Genomic DNA, 17,996 nt, shown 5'->3' with positions numbered 1-17,996 from the left:
CCTTTTGCAAAAAAGTAAACTGCACACGAACAGCCCTGTCCGGCTACAGTGACCCCTCCTTCCTTCTCCCATCCTTCCCCACAACCATGACATACATTTAAAACCACTTAAAGACCCTCCCAAAAGCCTGGGCGATAGAAGGTGGTGCTCAGGGCTGTTCACAGACCAATAGTTTCTGCTACTTATTGCATAAAATAAGCTTGTTGGTTGCAACTGATATAAGGAAAACACACCTCTTCACTCTGCCCCTTTAAATCTTCATCGATTTCAGACCCTGGTCGTGTCTGCTGAAGGCTGTAAGGATTTCCCACTGAAACAGAGCTGGACTACCCAACACCCACCTCTCTTCCCTCTGTCAGCCACGTCTGAACAGACACCAAATGTAGGTGCTACCTACAGACCACATATCCTGCCGAGATGTTCCTCTCACCTCTTGCCAGACATGGCAAGAAAGAAGTCAGTTTTAAGGAGAGGATACTTGCTGGTGGCAGCAGCTGAGGGTGGCTAACTCTCAGGTGGCCTGTGGGGAGAAGGAGAGCCAGGGGACGCACACACAGTCAATTTCTGGCTATAAACTGTCCCAAGTGCAAGTCCAAGCTGCTCCTCAGACCCAGGCTTTCCTGCCACCAGCATCACCTAAAGACCAGCTCCAGGACAGCTCTGGAGCTCCCAGAGGAGGGAGAAGATGACGCAACTCAGCTCAGTCTCCTGCTCGCACAGCCAAGCTCATTTCCACCAGCACCCACCCTGGTGTGAGGATCCACCCTGAAACCCAAGCAGGGAAGAGAGCATAGGATTAGGATTTCCACCTCACAAGGAAGCCTCCAGGACCCTCCAGGCACAGACCTGCCTGATCAGGGCTGGGAATAAAGGCAATGGGGCAGATGTTCGGTGGTGGTGGTGGGGAGGGACCACAGGTTTGCAAAGGGTGTTGTGTTGTTCACCTAGGGCCTCTCAAATCTCACCACATTTCCATATAAAGCTATTTTGATAACGAAGTGAGAAATGACAACTGAGTTTCACACCCTTGACGGTATCTGCTAGCAGGACCTGCTCCCTCCACCTTGCAATGAGAAACACAGCAAAGCCGCTCAAAACCACTATTAGTGGCCAGGGAGAGAAAGTCCTTGTCCAAGGAAAATTACACATTGAGCCAGTTTACTTACTTCAAGCACTACCCTGTGATTGCAACAGACCAGTTTTAAAGCAGCATCACTCTTTAACTACCTCTAAATGAGCAACTTCAATCCATGTTTAAGCCAATAAACACAGATCTAGACAAAATGGGCAGCGTGAAGGACAAACAGAAGATATGCTTCTGTCTCTGGTCCATGACAACCCTGTGGATGTGACTTCACCTCGAGGTCTCTCCTTCCACCACTGCTCAGTCCCATTCACCCTGGCTCTTGAACTCCCTGGGCAGGGACTGTTGGTCACGTCTCCCTCCTACTGGCCCAAGAAGAGGGACAGCATCATCTTGCTGGAGGTCCTTAGTCATGCTGTGGTTAAAAAAACTTCACTTCTTTTGGGGCACCGCAAGCTCCAGAGTAATTGGAAAAGTCTGGCGAAAGTTAGGAAGAAACCCAACACACTTATGACAGTGCTGAAAAGTACCTCCCAACTCCGGCAGCACCATGCTGGCACTCCCAGGGTGGTTAACAATTTCTTGCTGCAGCTGATAGCTGCAGCCGATAGCTGCAGCCATCAGTTTTCACACTACAGGGATAAAATTGCTCAGGAGCCCTTTGCAGTAGCACACACACAGCCGCTGAAAAGCAGATACTTCATTTTCCTAGAGCAGACCCGGCTCTCTGTGCTGCAGCTGCCTGCGTGCATTCAACCAGCACGCTGAAAGCCATCCTAGTGCTGCTCCAAGCCCCACTGCACTCAGAGCCAGAGTCCAAACTGACACAAACCTGGAGAGAAGGTTGCAGAGAATAATTACTGTGTTTTGTCCAAATCTGACCTGAACTGAAATGCTAGCTTGGCCGCGGGCCCACCCGAGCACGAAGACTGGCACGAAGTTAGCAAAACTTGCTGGTTCTTTTTGAACCAAGCAGATTTATCTCATTTATTGAAAGAAACATTTTAAGAAAATGAAAGATAAATCATGCAGACATGATCAAAAGAAAAAAGGAAAAGATAAGAAAATTTGGCTTTTCAAATGGAAATGTGAATTCCTGTTCTCCCAGGAATGTATACGTTCAGCAGCATCTCGAAATACTGTGCAGTCATCTGACGCAAGCGCTAATGGCTACCTCACAAAATTCCCTCTCAACTACAGCAATGCTGAGCAGAAAGCTTTAAGAGCAGAAAACCTGCTGACTTTCCTGCTCAAAGCCTTCTTTCCATGACATCCACCAGGCTTTCCACAGAACCAATGTATTTATTGCACTGCAAGTGCTGCCTTTTCCCCTTCTCCGTGCCAATAAGCGGCTGCTCCAGAAAAAATCACCAGTGTGCTCTGATTTCCTCCTTTCCAAAAGCAGCTGGGTGACACTGAATATGCATCAGCAGCAAGAAGAGGCAGGAGACAGAAGGCACAGCAGCTGAGTGCAGGCACAGCGCACAGTAAAGATGCTGGCAGGCATCTAAAGCCACTATAAAATACCCTAACACAAATCCCATGGAGAGCAGAAATTGCCTCTGCTGTCTCCTGTCCACCTCATTTAAGCTTCAGAGTGTGGGCACTGCCCCTGTCGTTTCCCCAATGGGACAGATGACAGTCTGGCTAGATCCTGCAGGAGCTGCCTGGGCTCCCGCATCCATTCCCAAACCTTCCTCCATCTCCCATCCCTCAACTGCCCCACGATCCTTCCTCCTTGCTTTCAGTGCATGCTCCATTTCATCCCCTGCTTAATCCTTTTATCCACTTCTTTAAATATTTGGGCCCTTAAAACATGGAAAATAAAGTCACAGAATTAAAAAGCTTTTAAAATAAATTTACAATGTTGCCTGTAAAAACTATAATGTGCTAAATTACCCAACTATGTAATAACCAGCCACGCTATAAATATTTATAGATGTCTGACAACTGAAAAATGGCATTATGGCAAATCTGTGTACAGTTTATGTTTTTACTTGCATCTGCTAAATCTTACTTGAAAGCCAATTAAATCTCAGTAGCAACTGGAATTATTGTAGAAATAAGTCTCCGCTTCTTCCAAATATTCTAAGCAACATACTTGAGCCTTCATCTCCGACTTTCAGCACACCTGGCCTGAAAGGGGAAAAAAAGGCAAATTTTTATGGATTTTTCCTTTCCTTTTTTTTTTTTTTTTTCTTTTTCCCGTTTGCTCCCTGCTGCCACAATGATCCTGTTCTTTCGGAGGGAAAAGCAATACCTGTTGCTGATGAAGGCCAGTTGCTGAGCTTGGCAACACGCGTGCGAAGCCAGTGTGATGGAAGGCAGCGCAGCACAGGCCACATCCAACCCCATCCCGCTGCAAAATGGGCTCTGCGCCCTGCTCCGCACCGGCTCTGATCACTATTGCCCCAAACAGTGCTGAGAGTGCTTTCTGCTAACCAGGGCATAGACTTAAAGCGTCAGCAGCATCGGTTCAGCTGATACTAGTCAGCAGCTCTGGGTAATTTTCTTGGCATAGAGCAGCTTTTAGCAAAAACTTTTGTCTTTTGTCCTCAGCTCGAAGCAGAGGGATCCCGAGCAGCCACAGCTCACCAAGATGCCCGACTCCTGCACTAAGTTACTTTGCCACACGTAATGAGCGCTTATGCAAGCGCCAGTCTGAGCTTGGCTATCCCCTCCAAAATTACAGCTTCTAACCTCAGACGACGTTATTAAGGAGAAATGAAAGTTTCTCTTTTGCCGCCAGGATGACAAGCCCAAAGCACTGCACATGCACAGCACTGGTAAATTCACACTCGAGCCCATTGGCAGAATGGTAGCGAGATTTGGAAAGGGAAAGGGATGGAAATTGCTGATTTCGGCTCAATTTCTCCTGGCAGGGCAGCCGGGTCCCGGGCAACAAAGAAATCTCTGTTCCCTTTTGCATCATGCGGCAAGCAACCGCCCGCACTGCAGCTGAGTGCCTGAACAAAGGGACCTTTGGGGCAGAGCTGGGACCGAAAACATGCCCTGTAAGCCACTTCCCAGCACTCACCGTACTCCATCTCTGCACTGCAAACCAGAAGGAGGGCTGCCACTGGGAACAGCCTCAGCTCACAAGATCAAACAGGTCTGATGCAGACCTCAAGGGCTGTCAGAAATGAAAGCAAACCCAGTGCTCAGCCTGAAATGTCAGTCCCACCCTCAATGTTCAACAAGTGCATTTCCATTTACCACCAGACTCAAAGCGTTTAGAGACACTTTTTCATCTAAGTGTTATTATTTCACGCTCACCAACAGGAGCTCAGTTACTTACTGTATCCCACTCACTAAAAATTCAACACAAACCATGCTAAACAGCAGCATTTTATGGGACTGGTTGGTATGATTTATTTCCACACGCCAGACACCATCTATCTACAAACCAAGAACACTGTTGCGGGTTTTTCCAGCAGCATCCCTCTTCTTTTCAGCAGCATCCCCCTTCTCAGCAACATCCAGGACAGCTAGGCATTCCCACACATGCTCCTGCTTGAGTTTGCTAAGACTATCACTTAATTTTGGAGGGCCAAATGTCATGGTGTGCTGCTTCAGCAGTGAGCCTGCCTTGCCATGTCAATCCGATCCCAGATAAGAGGAATGCAGTGGGAGGATGATTCTGGTGGTGTGGGTCTGCACATGTAGCTAATCAGAAACAACACTTGGAAGTGTCTGTCCTGCCCCTTCCACTTACTCCAGGCAAGCCACACTTCCATGATCAGCCTGACTCTTCTCCATCACACCTAACTGCTTCTTGCCCCCTCCTTACAGAAGGCTGGATTTATGCTGAAGAACCCTCAGCTGCATTTGGAAGAAACCCCCAGACCCTTTGCAGACAAATACCTCTGGTATCATCTTTCCCATCTGCCCAGACCTGCACGCAGGTAATGCAGAAGTAGACCCTGATGCCTCTTGGCAGAAGTTGTACCTTCATGAGTGTCCTCCCTGTCGGAGAGGGAAGGGGGAACAAGGTAAGAGGAAAGTACTCCAGCTGATGGGGAGGACCCTTGTGAACGTACAGCTTCTGTGCTTCCAACTCACCTACATATTCTGGGAGAACCAAGCCCTCCACTTGCACGCACATTTTCAAAGACTGCCTGCTGAGAAAAGACTTCACCCTGTCATACCCAATGTGATGCTCAGTTCTTCAGAATTTACTTCAGACCTTCTCCAGAACCTGATACCACCTCCTCGCAGCTCACCTTAACCAAGGCATTTCTACATCAAACTCTAACTTAGACACAATGCGTGCCTTGCTATGCTGTTATCCACTACTGTGCAATTGCTCTTGCTGGAAAGTTGATTTCAAGGAGATCTGGAGGACCATGTGAGATCGAGTGCCTGGCAGTTTGGTCCCGTTCACCACTGAGTGACTGGGTTGTCACTCACAGGTAGCAAAGATGTAGATGTACTCCCTGCCCAAAGAACCATGGAGTTGGTAAATGCAATTTTTCTGCACCATTTTTGCATGGCATGTTCTTGACTCCTAATTTTGCTGTAGACAGTCATCACAGAATCACAGAATCATAGAATAGTTTGGGTTGGAAGGGACCTTTAAAGGTCATTTAGTCCAACCCCCCCTGCAGTGAGCAGGGACATCTTCAACTACAGCCCTGTCCAACCTGACCTTGAATGTTTCCAGGGATGGGGGCTTCTACCACCTCTCTGGGCAACATGTTCCAGTGTCTCACCACCTTCATTTTGAACGAATTTCTTCCTTATATCTAGTCTAAATCTGCCCTCTTTTAGTTTAAAACCATTACCCCTTGTCCTATTGCAACAGGCCCTCCTAAAAAAGTCCCTCCCCACCTTTCTTATACATACCCTTTTAAGTATTGGAAGGCCACTATAAGGTCTCCCCGAAGCCTTCTCTTCTCCAGGCTGAACAACCCCAACTCTCTCAGACTTTCCTCATATGGGAGGTGCTCCAGCCCCTTGATCATCTTCGTGGCCCTCCTCTAGACCTGCTCCCACAGGTCCATGCCTTTCCTGTGCTGAGGACTCCAAAGCTGGACGCAGCACTGCAAGTGGGATCTCACCAGAGCAGAGTAGAGGGGACAATCCCCTCCCTCGACCTGCTGGCCACACTTCTCTTGGTGCAGCCCAGAGTACAGCTGGCTTTCTGGGCTGAGAATGCACATTGTTGGCTGATGTTCAGTTTTTCATGCACCAGTACCCCCAAGTCCTTCTCGGCAGGGCTGCTCTCAACCCCTTCATCCCCCAGCCTGTATTGATACCGGGGGTGATGCCCTGACCCAGGTGCAGGACCTTGCACTTGGCCTTGTTGAACCTCATGAGGTTCACGTGCATCCACTTCTCAAGTCCCTCTGGATGGCCTCCTGTCCCCCAGGCGTGTCAACCGCACCACTCAGCTTGGTGTCATCTGCAGACTTGCTGAGGGTGCACTTGATCCCACTATGTCACTGAACAGCACTGTTCCCAATACAGACCCCTGAGGGACACGACTTGTCACCAATCTCCACCTGGACATTGAGCTGTTGACTACTACTCTCTGCATGTGACCATCCAACGAATTCCTCATCCACCAAACAGTCCACCCATTGAACTCATATCTCTCCAATTTAGAGAGAAACAGTTGTGTACACACTGCCAACAAAGTACAAAAATGCCATCAAACTCACCTCGGTGACATTTGAAGTACCTTATAGTGATGTCAGAGATTATGTTAACCTCAGTGTCACATGAATGAAGCTCCTTATTCCTTTCAGTCTCACTGCCACAGTACCCTGGCTGAAAGACCTATTGCTCCTCTGCCTCAACTCCTTCCTTTTTCTTTCCTTTTGGTAGATTTTTCCTTAGCTTGCAAACCCAGCTGAGCTCCCAAGAGGAAGGGAGAAGTGCATACTGCTGTAATCTTGAAGAGCCATATCCCAGGCAAATACTTATTTGCTTGGTTCCTTGCAGTGAGATAAACTTTGCAATCTGCACACGCCCACTAGTCCACATGCCGTGACCCTTCCCGCTTTCCTTGTTCCACCAGGACCCGCCTTGCCCTGCCTCCCCCTCCTCTCTGCTGCAGGCAGGCATCTCCTGCCAGCCGTGGTGTTCTCTCAGGAGCAGGCAGCAAGGGATGCCTCTGCTCATTCCCAGTGGAAATGACACTATTATCATCACCCACGTACAAAATAAACCTCAGAAGATCTTTTATTTTAACCAGAAATTCTCCACTCGGCAGCTCTGAAATTACCATCATTGCTGCTGAAGCACCCTGGTGCATCAGCATCATCAGGGTTCAGTAAAGTCCACAGGTGGGTGCAGTCTTAAAGTGTTAAACAAATTGTGGTTTCAGCAGTGGTAAAATACTAACTTCACTATGTATAAGACTTCAAAAGAGTGCTGCTGGCCTTCGAGCTGATTACACCTCACACATTCAAAGGTGCTGGGGTTCCAGGTCTCCACAGAGTTCAGCGATTCAGCTACTGCTCTGCTTCTGCCAAGGGGAAAAGAAATCTGCAGACTTTGCTATGAGATCTGCCTGACTGCTGGGAAGCATCCCAGTATTTCACTGCAAAACAAGATGTCTGGGGCCCTGCTAAAATACCTGCAGCTTATCAGCTCTGCTCTAAATAAGAAGGAAGTCAGAACTCAACATATAACACATATTTATAACAAGAAAACCATTTATAAAAATTGCTTTAAAAAAAGCTTTGGTAAGGGTGCAGCTAGTCTTCATCAGATGAAGATTTCCATCTAGCTATATGAAATAAGCACTGGTAAAAACATGATGCTAGACGTTACACCTCTAAAAGCACTCAGCTGTGCCTGCGGACCAAGGAACTGTGTGGTACCACAGGCTTTGCTGAAATGAATGGTAAAACCTCCCTGCAGACCCTGCCGCCCCTCAGCCACACCTCTCCCCCACCAAGTCCCTTCCAGACAGTGCAGGCAGACACTTGATTTGGTTGTGCATCTGCCCAGCTCTCACCTGAAAACTCATCCAGCACCAGTCCTTGGGATGGTGCTGCCTCACCTAACCCAAAACATCTGCATTGCACTGGGTGGTGCTAGCGGAGAAGTTTCAACTGCCCCATTCACTCCTATTTAATCAATCTTCCTGTTTGCCAAGTGGAGATGAAGGCTGGTGCATCCAAAGGAACAACACAGATAATCAGTGGAATTCAGGCACCTCACTCCTGGATGTTCCCTAAAAACGGTACACCAAAAACCTGACTACAACCTAAGCTGGCTTCCAGTCACACCTCCCAGGGACATGGGGCCCCTTCTCTGCTGCACAGGAACCAGCCTCTCCAGGGAGCAATTTCAGGATTTCCCTCCCCAAGCTTAAGACCTGGGTGATACCTGAGACTCCCTATGTCCTCCTCGACAGCCCACATAAATCACGCCAGCACTTCAAAAGCACTCTCAGAGAACCCAAATTCCTCCAGAGATACGTGCAGCCTGTGCTGCTCAAACATAGGCTACTGTTTAAAAAAAAAAAAAAAAAATTCTTAGCTTTGTTTGTGTCTTTCCTTTCTTGTACTATACATACTCTGAGCAGACAAAGTATTTTGTACAGCAAGCTGGTGCTGACAGATAACCAGCCCGTCTGTTACTCCTCAGCAGAGCATCCCACCTATGTTATGCCTAGTCCCTACCTTATCCTTTCCTAGGCTTTCTTTTACACTCATTTTCACACAGTGAAGAAAAAAGCAGCTGCTTTACTGTGCTCACAATTAATTGTTCATTACAAATATCTGGTCCAGACCGAGGCAAACTGAAGGACTGTATGTTAACAAGACAGACAGGTCCATCTTAAAAAAAAATCCCCTTGTTACAAAAGTAGCACCCAAAATGAGGAGAGCTGAAAGCATATGAGATAAAACACTTTGGTCATTTACACTTCAGTCCTGGTTTCATTTCCTGGCTCCGATGTGTTGCAAAGCTCCTGCATTAGACTTCCCTTCACTGGGGAAAAGTCTGCAACAAAACAAACTGTTGATCCTTTTTATCACTGTTACATAAAAGTATTTATTTTCCATCCTAAAGTTTGCTAGCTTGAGGGTAGGGAATAGCAAAGATAGATTCAGAAGACCAGCTGGGTCCATTATTCCTCCAAAGAAAGTAAGTAATTGTGAAAAAATGAAAATAAAAGTGAGAAAGAAAGGAGGAGGAGACCCAGAATTAAAATACCTTAGTACTTGCCCCTTCCTGCTCCCTGTGCCTCTACAGGGCACATCTGCTGAGCCTTCTTCCATACAGCTGAAGCTCCACAAAACTTTTCTTCTTCCTCTGCCATGACTGCATCACATTGTTTTTCCCTCTCCTCCCTCCCAAATTTCTCAGACGCTACACCCTGGTGTAAAACCTCCTGCCAGAAGGATGTCAAAAGACCTCACTGGGGATCAGGCAGCCTCCATCTCTCCTTCCTCCCCAGGGCTCACCAGCAACTCAGCCACCCGACCAGCAGGATTCTCTGTGCTGCCAGAATCACTCCTGCTTCACTACAAATTTCCCACAGGACAAAAGCCACGTCCTGGCGCTACCCCCTATTTAGTAACAAAAATGTAAAAACAATCTAACCACTGATTAGGTCCCCCTGCTTTCTCACCCCATTGCCATGCACATTTTGGACAAGGTATGGTCTAGCTGGTTTATTTGCACTGTGACGAGAAGACACACACAGCAGGGTCTGTTGAAGAGACCCAACACCTCTCCAGTGGAGCTGAATGCCACCTCCAGCAAAATACTCCCTTTTTAAAGCACTGCCTCCCACATGACCGCTGTCCCAACCCCATCTTTGTTACCAGCTCCTTGTCACGGCATTCAGCCTCCCCCAGACGAGGCTCCCTGAGCTCACTCAAACTGCACGCTGACCGCATGGGACGGAAAGCACCAAAACACGTTTCCAGGCCAAAATGCTCAATGTGCAGCAACTTGACACATCATTTTTCTGCGACAGAATAAAAAAGAGTCTGCCCTGCCACAAGGCTGAATCCAGTCTCAGATACTAAGATAAACAATGCCAGCACAGCCCTCTGTGGGCAAGTATCACCGCCTGATGCCAAGAGACACATTTTGTTACGCAGTCTGCAACAGAGCACTAGGTGGTCCGCCCAAAGCCTGGCGTGAAGTTCATGGCTTCTCCTGGGTGCACAGACCACCACTGAGCCACCCACTGATCCCACCGGACAGGACTCCATGCAATGGCACTGAGATGCAAACCTTTTCTCCATGCCAGGCTGAAGAGTTTAATCTGTCCCTGCTTCTACTTCTGCGACCATGGGTCTAAAATCGTGAGGAAAATCCACACACTAGACCTGCTCCTGTCATTCATTAAATTAACTGCGGAGTTTCTCAGCCTTCCCAGCAACTTCAGGTTTCCTTCTCCCAAAAGCTGAACTATCTCATCTGCTATTAAATTGCAAAGTGGCACAGCAGGGAAAGGAAACACTTAATTTATCCCTGACCTTCTGCCATCCTGGGGTAGTAAATCTGTTTAATCCAGCAGGACATTTAATATCCTCATTGGGAGATCCTTGCATGTAAGCAGTCCCTTTTCACTGCCAAGCGCCAGTGATAACCTCTGGTGGTGGCCCGGACTACGCACAGACCCAAGATTTAGGGAGGAATGTGCCTACGGCCTGTTTTTCTGCCATCTTCAGGATCCTTTCACAGCTAATGGAGACCAGCACCTGGGGATGGGGGGAAATCCTGGCAAGTCTGAGAAACCACCACCCTCCCCATCCCCAAGCAACTCCTCTTCAAGAGATCCCGCAAGCACGCCTGGCCATGGCCACCTCCATGGGGGGCACCACAAAGACTCCCCCAAGCTCCCTGCCCTTCTCCGTGCCCACAGCATACGCAGGCACAACTCCTCCGCAGGCTGGACGGCTGCCTTCCCACTCAAACATGGTCAGGCAGCCTGGCCTCATGCCTGGCCTCATGTGGGCTGACGGCTCCGGATGCTCCACAGCATTTAAGACATGGAGAAAGAGGAGTACTGTCAAGAAAAGTTAAGTGCCTCCCTGCCAACAACGAAGGGCACTTCAAAAGATGCTGCTCCAGCTTCTTCTCAGTGCTGTCCTCCTCAAAGCTGCTAAACTACCTTTGCTTTAAAATTTAAGAGGTAGAATTAAAGAAAAAAGTGTCACAGGAGAAAGAGCCTCCAGTCCCTGTGATAAATATAGATCAAACAACCAAAAAACCCCTGAGCAACTAAAAAAGCAGAACCAAGCAGGCATACGGGCAAACACAACCCTGCAGTGACACTTTGCAATGAACCCTTTTCATGCTGACCGGCGGACTGACTCCTTACCGAAGTAATCAGCCTTTGGCCGAGCATCCATCTCCTGCTCCAGGCGCTGGGTCAGTGCCTCCAACTTCAGCTCAGCTGCTGATGGCCCTTGCTCTGGCTGTGGAAGGAGGGTCTGGCAGGGCAGCTTCACCTTTGCTGTGCTGGAGCCCTCTGGGTGCCCGACGTCCGACCGTGGGCCGCTCACACCCTCCGGGAAAAGTGGCTGTGGAGCATCCGGAGCTGTCAGCCCACGTGAGGCCAGGCGTGAGGAGCCTAGCTCGGGGGTCGCGCTGCTGCCGTTGGGCCGGTGGTTTTGACCGTGGGCCACAAAGTGGCCGGCTGGGCTGGGGTAGGCAGTGGTATGCTGGTAGTCCACGCTTGGGGTGGCAGGCGCAGAGCTGGGGGGGAAGGACAGCGGGATGCCCTGGTACCACAGCTGGTTGCTGTCTTCTCCGGCCCTGGGCTCAGCGGGGCCTGAAAACCCCCGGGTCGGCTGCACTGAGGGAGCCGAGAAGGAGGAGGACCTCTGCTGTGGCAGGGCCCCCAGTGCCCCTTCCTCTGTCCCCGCCGAGGGTACGGGGGGCGTCCGGGCATGCGAGAAGGAGGAGGACCTCTGCCCAGCTGGCATCGGGTCACGGCCCCCACCGCCCCGTCTGCCATCGCTGCCGTTCTCCTGCCCGCTGTAGCAGGGCTGGGGGTCACCAGGGCCCCCAGCCTGCTGCTCCCCATGCCCCATGCCAGGCCGTGAGCCCCCCGCTCTGGGGATCCTGTTGGGCTCCGCTTCCCAGCCCCGGCGCCCAGCCTGGCTCCCCGGGGCCTCAGCACGCTCCCCTCCATCGTGTGGCCTCATGCGTGGCCCCTCGGCGGTGGAGGCCGGGGGCGGCTTGGCACCCCGTGCTGCTGGCGGGCTGGGCCGGGCGGCGTTGAAGGCAGCCCCTCCATTCAGGGCGGCCATCAGCATCTCCTCCTGCTGCTGCTGCTGCTGTTGCTGCTGCTGGAGGTGGATCTTGGCCATTTTGGTGGCAAAGACCCGCCTGGTCTCCTCAAACTCGGGGTTGTTGCCGGCAGCTTTGTCCACCCGAAAGAGACCGTCCTTGGAGGCCTCGTACATGTTGAGGTCTTCGATGAACTTGCTGGCTTCCAGACCCAGATCATCGTATTTATCCATCCCGCCGGGCTTAGCGGGCTGACCTCCGTCCTCCTCCTCCTCCTCCTCCTTCTCCTTCTTCCCGCCGGGATCAGGACACTGCCTGCCGCGCCGGCCGCTCTGTCCCGCCGCGCCGTCTCACTCCCGCCGCGCCCGTCCCCGGCGGGGGCGGGACCGGGGGCGGGGCCGGGGGGCGGGGGGGGGCGGGGGGCCCCGCCCCGGCCATCCCCCGCCTCCCGGCTCCGCCCCCGGCCCCGCCCCCGCGCTCCGCCGAGCGGTCGTCCGTCACCACTCAGCGGTGCTTGCGTGTGCGGGCGAGCGAAAGACGTCACGGGCGGGTCTGAAGACGTAACGCGCGCAAACAGCGCACAGCACCCAGCATCGCCGGGGACAAATAACGTTTGGGAAGGGGCCAGATATGGCAGCTGAGCTTGGAAAGGGGCGAGGTCGTCCGGATGGTGCAAGGAGGGTCTTTTTCCTCCGATAACGCTCGTTTTCTTGCCGTATTTCCCTGGAGGAATGGCCGTATCGCCCCTGAAAACCCTTGCGAAAAACCCTTGTGAAAAGTTGCCGCCGCCCATCGCGAGAAAGCGCCCCCCCCCCCCCCCCCCCAATGAAAAACTGTTAGGAAAATATCGTTCCATAACTACCATTTAGTCTTTATATAGGAAATTGTGTGAATTTTCTTAACATAGATCTATTTTACTTTGTTTGCTGTGTAGTCATGCTTAAGTGAGCATGACTAAAGGACCTCAGCTCGTAGCCCCCACCCTGAAGAACAAACAATACCCTGAATGTCCAAGATGACACCAGCACCTCAGCCCCGCCAACACCTTTGGAAACATGCCCCTGTCCCCCCCCCCCGTCCCCCCCCCTTTGTCTAGCATCATAGACAAGTAACTGCAGCAAGGCCAACTCCAGGGTCAGTTAGATCAAGAAAGATGGATGATGATATCATAAAATTATAGTTGCTTTGGAAAACAGTGGTATGTGCACATAGCCATTGGTCAAATCATGTTACACCTGAATGCTTGAAAGGTGTAAGATCCGTGTGTAAAACCGCGTTTGGGGTGCCCCAATGTGAACGGGACGCCTCACCTGCATGAATACACACCCTTGTGATTCTATACTTGGCGTCACAGCCTCTCTTCTCTGCCGGCACGGGGCAGTTGCGAAATTTCCATGGCAAAACCCAACTGAGGGTGCCCGGAGGTCGGGGGCTGCGACAGGGTCTCTGCTGAGCTTGGGGGAGAGGCTGGTTTGTGGGGAGCCGTGGTACCTTATGGTACCAGTTGATCCTATGGGCTGGGGCAGGTGTCCTGCGTTCCCAGGACTTGTCGTTTTAATTCTCCCCCAGGCTCCAGGAGGCAGGGCCAGAAGTTAAGGAACACGAAAATTCACTGTCTTTAATAAAATGGGGCTGTGACGAAAACGTGTCAGAAACAAACAAAAAAATCCCCTCCCCTCTTTGACCAGTTCCCTTACAAAAGCACTCCCAAGCAACTGCGGCCGGATCTAAAATAGCCTGACTCTTCCAGTGAGTTTTGGCCCAGAGTGCTTAAAAATCGTGGCACTGTGAGCCCCTGGAAAAGGTGCCTGTCTTCTCTCCAAACAATCTCCAAACGGGTTTGGAGGTTCCAAGCAGGACTGAGAGGCTCGTCCCTGCAGCAACAGCCTGAGGCTCGAACTTGAGCTGATAAGCTGATAAACTTCGGACTTGGAAAATTTAGCCCAGCCATAGCACAGGGTTAGATAAGGGATTTTATGGTTTCTAGGTAAGGCAGGTGGATGGGAGTCCCAGCGCAGGGCAAAGTGCAGCTCCAAAGGAGCTGGGGAAGAGGGACCCCAGCATGTGCTGCCACTAGCCATGGCCTGCCGAGTTTTTAAGGGATTGATTGTGCTGGAGCTTTCATACAGTATCAGGAAAACATCCCATCTATCAAGCAACCCTGTCTATCAAACCCTCCCAAGCCTTCCTCTGCTGTGGGGGTGAGGGAAGGAGAGCTGTCACAGCTTGCTCAGGCTGAGCCCCATAAGCCCTGTTTCACTTTGGGAGAAGCTGGGTGCCTGGGAGCTAAACCCCACTTCGCATGAGCTCCAGCAGTTCAGGAGGGTTTGGCTTGTGTCTGGACGTCTGTCTTTCAAAGCACAGCAAGCCCCTGCTGTGCCCCTTTTGGCCAGCTAGAGCGGAAAGGGCTTGCCTCCCTTTTTGTGGCTGGCAGAGGCCACGGTGGCCCCTACCAGCTGCTTCGTGCCAGGCAGGCGCAGGCTTAGGCCAAGAGTGAGAGTGACCGTGTCTTTTGAGGGTCTTGACCAAAACTGATGAGTCTGAGATTAAGCTCAGCTGGGGTGGTGAAAGCCAAAAGTGAGTTTCAAGAGCATCCTCGGAAAGGGCTAGTGCAAGGCTGGTTTTGGCAATGTCCTGGGTCAATGAAGAGATCCACAGCAAGTGGCTGAGGATGCCACCTCCGCCCCATTGGCATCAGGGTCCTTTGGGAGAACAGGTTAGCTGAGATGCTAAGTTTTCAGTATGACCACTGTCATTGAAAATGGGGAGAGTCCAATGTTAAAATGATAAGTAACGAAGTTGGTGCTGAACAGCGGACTGCTGAGTCCATATTTGTATGGCCCGAGAGAAAGACAGAAAGGAAACAGAGCAGCAGGTATATAAGGACGGGAGCATGAACCCCACCACTGCTTTATTCGCAGGAAGAATCTGTGACATGATCAGAAAAAGAGCAATCGAAAAGGAAATTACACACCGCTCTCACACCTTCTTCCTCCCTCCTCACCAAACGATGTAAAGTTAATCAAGGGAAGGCACGCTCCTGTCCAGCGTATCAGAGACTCAGCAGTGTCTATTGGGTTTTTTTTTCTTCAAACGTACTGAGATGAGGCTCTTCAAACCTCTAGGAAACCAAAACCTTTTGGTGGAACAGAAGTATTTGGGAATAGATGTCTCTGGTTTTGGCTTTCAACAAACCAACCAAGGAAGAATCTGTAACTTCCCTCAGATCATGTGGGGTTTTTTCTGACTGTCTTTTTTAAGGGTCACGCATACATTTTCTGCTGTTACTTTTAATCTAACATCTGTAAGTCATTTTACACTTGGACCTGCAGGAGCTCACCACCTTGGGTTGGGGGGGCGGGGGAAGCACCTTCTTGCCAAATGACTGCTCTGGATGCTGCTGACCTTCACCAGCTATGTGAAGTACATTTCCTTCCTATGCCAAAGGATCAAATCAGCTGTCTGCAGAACAATGCTCACGCAGACGACATGGAAAAAGGCTGCCGAAGCCCTTTGGATAGGGAGCCGTCATGCTGGGCTTGGCCTCGTTCCAGCCTTCGCACGCATGAGCAGACACTTTCATGGCAAGCGCCTTCGAAGGGGAATCGCAGCCAAGCGATTCAAAGGCATTTTGGTTAATTCGCAATGCTTTCAGCAAACGTTAGGCAGCAAAATACCTTTGAAGTTTTGTGCTTGGATTTATTCTTCCTGTGAGACTTGGGCTAGGGGTATTCCCAAGCGAGCAGATGATTAACTTGAACTTTCTACTAGACTGGAGATGTAATACTACACTGACTTGCAGAGCCTTCTGCTGCGATTAGATATGGTCCCACATTTTTATAGTTCCTGTGCGTTTTACAGCCCATGCCTATTAAGAAGTTAAGGGGTCCATGATTGCTGCTGTAGCACAGGACCAAAATCTACGTGCTATTTGAATTAACTTATTCTAAACCCTACCCCTTGAAGAGAAAAAACATTGCTCATTTAATCTGTTTTTGTTCCTGTGGGCAAGGCTTGCACACTGCATTTACTCACGCAAAATAATGCTGACAGCTTGTAACCCAGCCCTGCTCCACGTGGCAACGCAGCTGCCTGTGGGGTGGAGGGAGGCAGCAATTTGGGGAAAAGCAGCCCTGAGTGGCGTTCCCTGATTTTGGCCCCATCTCAGTGGGAGCACCGGGCACATCGCCGCAGCCCTCCAGGGCCAGTGAGGTGCCACGGCCACCAGCAAGCTGGGGCAGAGTGCTGCCTGCCCGGAAACAGGGGAGTTGTGAACAAGAACAGGGAGGGGATCGTCTGTCTTTATTTCTTGCTGCCACGTTTGGCTCTGGGCTCACATTGTAGAGAGATGGAGAAAATGCGGATAAATCTATCCTCCCCTGCCCACTCGATCATCTTTCTGTCTGGGAGAAAACGCCCTTAGATTTCGAAGCACAACAATGCAGGGCTGTATAGTTTATGTAAAAACATGGTTAGGAGGTGTCTCGGTGACAATTTGTAGCTAGATTTCTCTCCAAAAGCAACTCTTGTATACTCATGCTACCTATTTGCAAACAAACCAGTGCAAGGAACCAGCGGCTGGCAGCACACCAGTTTCTTTGTGGACATTTCCAGGTCTAATCCCTGTGCCCATGCCTCCCCGGGCCCATAGATGTCCCAGGCAGGTTATTTCCCGCAGGAGCCTGGACTAGGCACGCCACTCTGCACTGCCCAAGATACGTGCTCTGGTGTGTTTTAGCAGGAATGTAATACAGGCTTCAGTGCTAGAATATAAACAGAGTGAACAATTTATAAGGCAGAAGTATTTCCAGGACGGAGCCTGGCTTGGTTCTTGCAGGAGCAAACACATCTCAGCTCTTGCAAGGTAGTGCCGCGGCATCCTCGAACTGACTGTGCATCGCATGGGGAAATGGTGAATGCGCTCTTTGGTTTTCCAAAGAGCTTTTCAGTAAACGTGCAATTTATCTGCCCCAGCCGGGTGCTTTATACCACAAGGATGATGCACAGGGCTACAGGGTAAATAAGGGGGTGTCGGAGGGTGGGATGGAGCAGCCAGTGGTGGGCCCTGGGGTGGCTGCAGGCAGGAAGTCGGGCTCAAGCCAGGGGCCAGGCTGCTGAAAGGGACGCCGTGGAGGTGGAGAGGCCAAACCTCTGCCTCTGCCTTCCAAAAAGTTTGCAGGGCAGGGCTGAGAGCTTTCCAAACCGCCTTTCTGGAGTGGTACGGATGCTTCACAGGAAGGCTTTCAGGGTCATGTTCCTTAACTGCACCTGCAGCATCTGTTCAGTGGGGATGCTTCAGGCCTTGCCGGGTAAACTGAGGCAGGGAAGGGTTACCTGGCAGAGCACACCTTGGGGAGCTGAGAGGAGCCATGGGGTATCACCAAGAGATCCCAAACAGAAGCCCAGGAAGCAGCAGAGAGAGAAAAGTCTGTGAATCCCCAGGCTGCAGCAGTTCGGTCTCCCCAAGGAAGGCCAGAGTGCTCAGCTGCTGCTCCGGGGTGGAGAACACCCTCCCCTTCCTCTCTTCAGTTTCTCCAGATGCCATCAGTAGTGGTGGAGACCCCGGTCTCCCTTTGCCGTCACTCCATGGGGCCAAACACTTGCTTTTGGTGGCTGCAGAGTTGCACCAAAACAATGCAGGTGGCTTTGGTAGTTTTCCTACGCTGCTCAAATGAATATTAAATAGTTTGTTTTCTGTTTT

At 50.8% G+C, this 17,996-nt stretch overlaps 1 protein-coding gene across 1 annotated transcript in view; it reads right to left on the bottom strand.

Annotated features, from left to right (window-relative positions):
- LIMD1 (LIM domain containing 1) overlaps positions 1–12,528 on the bottom strand; it is a 30,749-nt gene extending 18,221 nt beyond the window's left edge. The window contains exon 1 of the mRNA XM_009945921.2: positions 11,382–12,528. Coding sequence (XP_009944223.2) covers positions 11,382–12,528 — 1,147 coding nt within the window. The remainder of the gene's footprint in view (positions 1–11,381) is intronic.
- Positions 12,529–17,996: the final 5,468 nt, after the last annotated feature.

The sequence above is a fragment of the Leptosomus discolor genome, chromosome 7 (genome assembly GCF_034619465.1).
Source record: "Leptosomus discolor isolate bLepDis1 chromosome 7, bLepDis1.hap2, whole genome shotgun sequence".
Taxonomy (NCBI): Eukaryota; Metazoa; Chordata; class Aves; order Leptosomiformes; family Leptosomidae; genus Leptosomus; species Leptosomus discolor.
Note: the sequence above shows the minus strand (reverse complement) of the source record. Positions and strands in the feature narration are given on the sequence as shown.